Source organism: Musa acuminata, chromosome BXJ2-8 (assembly GCF_036884655.1).
Source record: "Musa acuminata AAA Group cultivar baxijiao chromosome BXJ2-8, Cavendish_Baxijiao_AAA, whole genome shotgun sequence".
Lineage (NCBI taxonomy): Eukaryota > Viridiplantae > Streptophyta > Magnoliopsida > Zingiberales > Musaceae > Musa > Musa acuminata.
Window position 1 is genome coordinate 52681828 of NC_088345.1, and position 9327 is coordinate 52691154.

Consider the following 9327-nt stretch of genomic DNA (forward strand, 5'->3'; position numbering starts at 1 on the left):
TCTTTTTTTTTTTTATTTTCACTTCGTATTTTTATACCTTAAAGTGGTATACTATAATCAGACTCACATGCTAAATATTAAATACTCAAAATCTTATCTTATCCTAACTTAATCGATGAAGATGTTTATTATAAGGTTCTCGAATCTCACATTTACTATTTATCTTTTGAAAAAATATCAGTTTTTAAAAATTAGTTAAGCCTTATAGGTATATAGCATTTACCTAAATCTGTATAAAATACACCACTCGTTAAGATCATTAGGATACTAATTAGTTTACATATCTTTAAGATGTAATTGAATCATCATAATTTTGGATGCTTTCATCTCCTTTTGTTAAGGAAGATATTAGGGAAACAATTCCGAGAAAAAGAAAACTTTAATAGGTGGATTGCTCGACTTGTTAAAAACATCAACATCAGATAGCTTTTGACAGAAGAAAGATTTACTCAAAAAGATAAACGGAAAATCCGTGATGTACTGACCACACTCCAAACAGTGACACCATTTTCTCTTGGTTTATTAAGCCACCATAATCTATCATAAACACACCCTTTCTGTTTACCATGCAAACAACAAATGTTATTCATGTTGGGAAACTTGAGGAGGTATCATATGCACATATACAGTAAAAAAATAAAAATAAAAATAAATTCATCGAAAGAACTATATAGAAACGTTATAAAGTGATCGAAAATAAAAACTTAATAAACCAAAAAATCATATAAGATTTATGAGACGTTATCACCTAAGGGAGATCATATATCCTTATAAAATACAGATCCAAGTCCATGGATGAAGGAGATCATATGTCCTCTTCTCTAGCGACATGTTCATTTCTTGCTTTCGCGCACCACTATAAACATAGAAGGGATAGTTCTTCTTACTGCCCTTTCGCACTAGAGAGAAGGTAGTCGGCTAAGAAAGATACATGAAGAAAAGTCAAGGAGATGACGATTAAATGGTCCAACCTAATAACCATTTTAGTCCCACATCCCTTTTATAAAGAGTTTCTATTGCTAACCCTAATAGATCCTACTCTATTAGTATTCAATTTTCATCCAATTACCATAGTATATTGGATATTGGATCTCCATCTAATTATCTCTAGCTTAATAAAATTGGATCTCTATCCAATTATCCACATTAAGCTTTTATTGGGTTTTCTCAACGGATCCAATAAAACATAAGCTTATTGTTAGAAAATATAGGGGCAACAATACATGCGTAGTGGAAGAACAAAAAATAAAAATCATATATTTCCACAAAAAAAGGTTTCATCGTCGTGCAAAAATTGGTATGCAAAAATCTATGAAACTGAAATCCACGTATGGGATAGTTGCATTACCTAGAGATATCGTATATCCCTAAATTTCTATAGATCTATGGGATAGTTGTGTTACCAACAAAACTCAAAACCACGTGTAAGATAGTATGTTACCTAGAGAGATCGTATATCCTTGAAATCCTATAGATATATAGGAGAGGATGAAGGAGGTCAAGCATCTTCCTCTCCAGCGGTGATCCACACAATAGGGCTACGATAATTCTCCTCAAATTGTTGCCTAAATCTTCATACCTACTATCTAAGGAGGAGAATATGAGGTGGCAACCAAGAAGCCTCTCGCCTATGAGGCTTTGGTTCTCTTCTATTTATAGAGGTCCCCTATTAACTTGACTCTAATGGATTCTACCATATTGTATATTTGATCTTCATCTAACTACCCAAGCCACTTAGATTGATGAATCTTTATCCAATAATCTCTCATTGGTTCTTATTGGATAAAACCCATATAATCTATTAATTCATGGGCTTATTGGATATCTAATAAGATATGGGCTCTAGCGAATATCTTATATTTGAACCTCTACTCGTCGTAATACCTACCATATGTGTGTGATCCTCTAGACCCAATATCGAGCTAGCCGTAAGTCATACCTGTCAGAACTTCTTTTGGCTTAATGAATTATTATCTTCATAATAATTTACTCGACTAATCATATTCTCAGAGATCGTATACTGAGCATAGTGCTACCAGGCCTATATGGTTTCTACTCGAGTTTCGCTCTAATCATATTCTCTTAAAGAACTCTTTCTCTCTCAATCTAAATGACCCTAACTAAGGTTTTTTTTTGCAAGAATATATGAGATATTCCTCTCATGACACCGAGAGAGGATAATCCTTTATCGACACTCAATAGCCCTCATAAGGTTGGTTGTCGCTCTTGATGACTAGTTGTGCTAGATTTAGAACTTTCAGGCTTATAAGTCTGGTATTAAAGAGTGGAGTACTCATACAGAAAATCATTGGTGTCTCAAGTCTAAGGACCAAATACATCATTGGGACAACAGAATCGCTATCTAATAATGAGGTATCATCAACCATCCAGCATTTCATGAGCAGATCAATCAGTGAACTCATTCTCTAATAAGCACATGCATTGTATCCCTAGTGTCCACACACGAGTAGCTTTGAGACCAACCGCCTACATCATGTGGACAGATCTATAGTACACTAGTCTTTCCGATTATCTTGATGTTCCTCTCGAGTAACTTATGACCAAGATTATTTATGGTCTATGTTTAAAGATGAATCAGTCTCATTATCGTGATCTTATCACGATCCGATTCTCATTGCACAAATCTATGGATATCACAATATATATATATATATATATATATATATATATATATATATATATATATATATATATATATCTAACAAGCGATATAAAGTTAGAAAATACCATAATAATAATAAGCAAAAAGAATGTGTATCATATCACATGTGCTATCACTCACGTGATTAGCTTGCAGGACACATATGACTAGCAAACTCTCACTTGATCTAAAGTTAATCACCTATGTGTCTGATCCCCATCAAACTTCTGTGATGCTCAAAGACAATATGAGATAACAACTTTGTTAGTGGATCTGCGATGTTATCTTTGGATGTAACTCTTTCCACTACTACATCTCCTCGGGTCACGACCTCTCTAATAAGATAGACAAGGTCATTGGTTTCTCCCGATAACGATAGAAGACTATGTGGGTCAATCTAATTACCTCATATTTACCGAGTTAATATTATCAAGAGAGGGGATTTTGATTTGGTCTCCTATGACGTGTCACACATATACATATTTAATATATATCTACATCGCATGCAAATATATATACATATCAAGTAAGTGTATAAGCAATTGCATATCGCATGAGCAACCACACCAGGTGATCATGGACCATAATCTAATGTGATCAGGCTTGAGCCAATGGGCCCAAACACTCACATCATGATTTATATGTGCATCGATATATCTTCATACCCTGTGATCGTCCATCTCGTTCTCATCGGTTTTGTTGGCATCTCGACGTATCTCCATGTGTCGTGATCGTCCATCTCAACCTCGAGTATCCCACTATTATCTTCACACTCACGTTGTACCTCCTCGTATAATTACAACATAATCATAAGCATGCAGGCCTGACAATAAATGAGAAAACATAGAGACTCAGAAGCCTCAATAATAATAATAATGATCATGGTCTATTATCATTTGTCCATATCATACATCACATTTACATATTATAGGACTATTAGATAAATAATAATAATTAATTAAACCTTTTAATTAACTAATTTTTTAATGAAATTTAGGATCTATAAAAAAATTTCTGAATTATGAAGGGTATTTAGGTAATTAAGATAAAAAGACAGATCTCGAAATGTCTAAATTTCAAAGGGGCAAAATTATTCTTTTACCCAAAAACCCTAATCCCCTTCTTGTGCTTGTTGTGTTGCGACCACTGCCACCTAACTAGCAACGACCTCTGTAGGCGGGCGCGCCCTTGCGGGTAGCTCACCCGTGGGTGCTATGCTCACAGGCGGCACTGCCCCTTATGAGCGACTGTCACCCTCGTGGGCGATGTGCCGCTTGCTTACAATATCCTTACTATGATGTGCACATCATCATATAGGACCATTAGATAATAATTAATTAAACTTGAATTAACTTTTAATCTAATTAGGAAACTCTATAGTATCCTTACTATAGAGTGCCTCCTGTGGCTAGGAAACCCTAGTCACATAGGTTACTTTGGGTTTCTTAGTTGCTGGGGTTCCCCTTACAATTAAGAATTCCTGGCTAAAGAGGGTTATGTTTGCTAGTCATAGGTACTCCTACACGCCAATCACGTGTGAACGTATTCTTTTTTCTTATTATATTATATGATATTTTATCACTTTATATATATACTTGGGATACCAAGGATGTCATGTATGAGTACTCCACTATTTGATACTAGGCTTATAGTTTTGGAAGTTTCAAATCTAGCATAGTCGATCATTGGGAGTGACAATCAACCTTACGAGGGCTATTGAGTATTGATAGAGGATCATCTACCGTTAGTGTCATGAGAGAAATATATATATATATATATATATATATATATATATATATATATATATATATATATATATATATATATATATATATATATATATAATGATGTCTATGAATCTGTGTAATGAGAATCGGATTCGATTCGAGTCTCGCTCTAATCAGATTCTCCCATAGAGACTCTTTCTCTTTCAATCCGAATGACCCTCTCAAAATACTAAATAGCCCTCGTAAGGTTGACTACCACTCCCGATGACTAGCTTTGGTGTGTGTGTGTGTGTTTATATATATATATATATATATATATATATATATATATATATATATATATATATATATATAATTTTTAATATAAATTGATAAAATGTTATCTCATGCGATTAACTTATAGGGCACCAATGACTAGCAATCTCGATGTCCCTCTCAAGTAAACTATGACCATGATTATTTATGGTTTGTATTTAAAGGTGAATCGATCTTATTATCGTAATCTCATCACAATCTGATTCTCATTGCACAGATCTATGAATATCATAATATATATGCATATATGCAATAAGCAATATAAAATAATAAAATATCAAATAATATAATAAGTAAAAAGAATATGTATTATGTCATACGTGTCATCACTCACGTGATTGGCTTGTAGGGCACCTATTACTAACAAACATACTGGATACTATCTCCATCCAATTATCCCCAACTTAATGAAAATTGGATCTATATTCAATTATCCACAATAAGCTCTTATTAGGTTTCACCCAACAAATCCAATAAAATAAGGGTTTATTGGATATCACATATATAATCATCTATTCGTCGTGTCATCCACCATATGTGTATGACTCCTTAGGTTCAATATCGAGTTGGCTGTGAGTTTCACATGTCAAAACTCCTTCTAATTCAATAAATTATCATCTCATGATAATTCACTCCACTCATCGACTATAGATGTACTAGGCCACTACGTCATAGACCCTAGATGGTACATAGGGATCTAATTCATTGGATATATCTGCACTTAGTTATCATGTATTCATAGTCCTTCATACATCTAATATCCTAAAGACCGTATATCAAACATTGTGTTGTCAAGCTCATACGAAATCTATTTGAGTCTCGTTCTAATCGGATTCTCCCAAAGAACTCATCTCTTAATCCGAATGACCCTGGCTAGAGATTTACTTGAGCGAGAATACATAGGATATTTCTCTCATGACACCGAGAAAAGATGATCCTTTATTGACACTCAATTGCCCTCATAAGGTTAGCTATCACTCCCGATAATTGATTGTGCTAGATTTAGAACCTCTAGACCTATAAATCCAGTATCAAAGAATAGAGTACTTATATAGGGCATCCTTTGTGTCTCAAATCTAAGGACTAGGCACAAAATTAGGACCATAGAACAGCTGTTTGACAATGAGCTATCATTAACCATCTAGCACTTCGTGAGAGGATCATTCAATGAACTCATTCTCCAATAAGCATATGTACTATATCCTTAGTGTTTTAATACAAACACCTATGAGATCAGTTACCTTCATCATATATATGAGTATATAGTACACCGGTCTGTTTGACTATCTCGATGTTTCTCTCAAGTAACCTATGATTAGAAACATATATTATATATATTTATAGACGAATTGAACTCATTATCATGATCTAATTCTCGTTTCAAAAATCCAACAAACATCACAATATATCAAACAGATAAAATAAAATAAGAAAATATTATAATATCAATAATAACTATACGCAGCGCGTCGTGATCACTTATATGCAGCGCGTCGTGATCACTTCACCAATCTCTAAACTGTTGCCTTTTGAACGAATCACCGAATTTATGTCTAAACTGGCAGCCTACGAGTAGAAATAGTAGGTCTTTGCATCTATGATGATCTGCCGAAGTCCACCAATGGAAGACAAAATCATCAACAGGACTCCGAGTATAATGCAGATCTGAGAAAACATGAAAAAAGCAGAAAATATCAGCTACAGATCTTAGTTGAGCATGCAACGGAACACCATGGAGTTGTTAGACTTACCCAGTTAGTGATCCAAGAGAAGCTGAATCTTCTAGGCTTGTAAATGGCAAGCCAGATGATGCAAGGAAGCTGCAGAAGATCAATCAAAAGCATCAACAATTTGTTTCGATTACAGAGCTTCTTCTGGTTTATGAGATGACAAATGGGATGGGAGCTCACGAAGTATGTGGTTGGCGCAGATGCAAATCCACCAAAGAACCCGAGCAGTCCGCTGAAGAATGGGAAGGTTATACCGATGAACATTGTGAAGGCTGCGTGTATGTGAACTGGTGAGTTCATCTTGAACAGAGAAGAATAAGAGCTGAAGGAAATGGGCATTACCAACATAAACACTGCGTGCAATCAGGCGAAGAGTGAGACCGGGCGGGAAATGAAGCTTCTTGACGAGCACCGTTTCGATCATGTCGAAGACAGGCATGGCATAGATCTGCATGAAGAAGAATGAGATGCATGATTCGAGAAAGGTCAAAGAACCGCTGTAATGAAGCAGAAAGATAAGTGCATCGAGTACCTGGTAGCTGCCCATGAGATGGACGACGACCATCATGTTGGCCATGGCGATCAGCCATCGAGGCTTCCCCAGTGTTATGAGGATGTCGTCGTCGACGGCGTTGCCGAATGCCCAGTAGCCAACGAGCGCGACGGGGAAGTAACAGAGCGCTACGATGATGTAGGCGATGATGACGCCCCTCCACATGGATTTCTTGGAAGGCTTCTCTGGAGTGGAAGGAATGGTGGCTTGGATCTCCAAGACCACGTTGTGGCCAGCGTAGGCGAAGGCGACGTTTCCCAGTGCGCTCAAGAAGTTGAAGACGGTGCCTGACGTGCTTGCGGACTTGTATCCGTACTCCACGTTCTCCTGCTTCCCCTTGTCGACGGATGCTCCCCAGGCAATGGTGGAGTAGCTGCGGAGGGGAGGAATGATCTTGATTTCTGTGACCTGGGGGAGAAATAAAGAGGAGAATGTGGTACGTACCTGAGAGACATGACTGCAGCGGCCAAGGAGACGCCGGAGATGGAGTTGAAGTTGGGCAGCTGGGATAGGACGAAGTGGGCGGAGGCGGAGATCATGATGAAGTAGGTGAGCTTGATGGACTTGCAGTCGCGGCAGACAACGTCGTGGAACTTCTTTAGGGATTTGCCTCCGGTGACCATGTAGACGATGTTGGCGCCCACCTCCACGACCAGTTGCTGCGGGATGACGATCCAGAGGCCGAGCTTTTCGCCGAAGACGTGCTGCCCCAGCTCGTGGTACCGATCGAACCGCTTCCCCGGCACCATCTCGTGCATCTCCACCATCTGCCACAGAGTATACAGGGTGATGACCCACGACAGAATCAGCACAGCGATGCCAGGTCCCCTGCTCGGAGCAACACATGGAACCAAGTCAAATCTCAGTTCATGTAATCTTTGTTTCTCTCAGAAATAGAAGAATTGACGATGAGATCAATGACAAATCAAACAATGTATAGGCCATACCAGTAGTGAAAAAGAGATCAATGACGAGCACATACCATCCAAGTTCCGACATGGCATAGGGCAGGCTGAGGACGCCAGCTCCCACCATGGCCGTGACATTGTGGAAGGCGGAGTACCACCACTTGGCGTTCCTCGACGATGTGATGGGCAGCCAGTCATCGATCGACTTCTCCATCTCCGTCTGCACACCATTGTCAACCGAATAAACCATGAGACCAGTCCGACTTCCACAAGAGAAAGCTATCAGAAATGTAACGAGGTACACAAGGACTGTGATCTCCTAGAAATAATACCCTTATCACTATCCGAATTCTTGAGATATTTTGGATAAAAGAAAAAGTCAAAGATGAAGCGTAGAGGTCGACTTGGATACGGAGTCGTCGTTGACCCAAGTGCAGGCTGATAAGGAGATCCAAGATGTTTTAACTTTTATGTTGGAGATAAGAGAGGTTAGATTAACATTGATGATCATTTCTAAGCTCAGTTGAATGATTTCCTTATGGCAATTAACCTAGGCCATGAGATCATTTCTAAGAAGAATTAGGCTCATCAGCTTTGACATTAATACGAGATTCTTGGGCAAAAGGTCTCGAAGCTGTCGCATTAATGGTTCCAACTCTCAGATCAGACTGCAATCACTTCAGTCTTCAAGTTTCATGTGAATTCTAGAAAGAAAAAACTAAGACCCTTTCTCATAAAATTCACTTTTCTCAAAATACTACAACTGAGATAAATTAACTTAAAATTCAATAAAATAAACTTATAGTGTTTTGAAAAAACTATATATATATATATATATATATATATATATATATATATATATATATATAAAATTGAGAAAGATTGATCTTGTACTCCTGAGAATATAAAAGCTCCAGTTTCATGAAGCTTCAAATTCTTATTTTCTTTCTCAGATTTAAATTTAATTAAAGATAACTCAGTTATTTTGAATACCAACACACACAGAGAGAGAAACAAAATAAAAATAGCAATAGTAATAGTAATAATTTAGAACATAAATAGTGATTAAGCTGCATGTTTGAGGTCCCAAATACTTATCTCGATGCACTAACGTCTGAAGAGCGAGGAGGGCGAAGGGGAAAAGACAAGAGCAAGGAGCTCCCGCAGCAGACCTAATCTGATCCTACCGCTAACAAAGACATGGTGTTGTATTCCTGTGAAGAGCCTAAGGAGGAGGAGGAGAGAGGGGGTAGCAGTAGGCAATTCGACGTACCTTGTCCTGGTTTCTGACATAGGCTTCCGGGGGAGATGGAGCTTGAATTCCCATGAGGTGGCGAGTGTGTCGTATGAACCCAAGCTTCCGGTGGTCTGCAACGCCTCAGGGAGAAAGAAGAGAAGCAAGAAGTGTCGAGTGGGTTGGGTGCGGGAAGAG

General features: G+C 37.8%; 1 protein-coding gene across 1 annotated transcript; it reads right to left on the minus strand.

The window, feature by feature from the left end:
* Positions 1-6053: 6053 nt before the first annotated feature.
* LOC135620228 (lysine histidine transporter 1-like) lies at positions 6054-9327 on the minus strand. The gene is made up of 8 exons (XM_065123008.1): positions 9169-9327; positions 7970-8115; positions 7432-7815; positions 6967-7360; positions 6777-6882; positions 6615-6706; positions 6456-6524; positions 6054-6369 (listed from the first exon to the last, which is right to left on the minus strand). The coding sequence occupies exons 1-8, from the start codon at positions 9220-9222 to the stop codon at positions 6271-6273; spliced, it is 1344 nt and encodes a 447-aa protein (XP_064979080.1). The 5' UTR covers positions 9223-9327; the 3' UTR covers positions 6054-6270.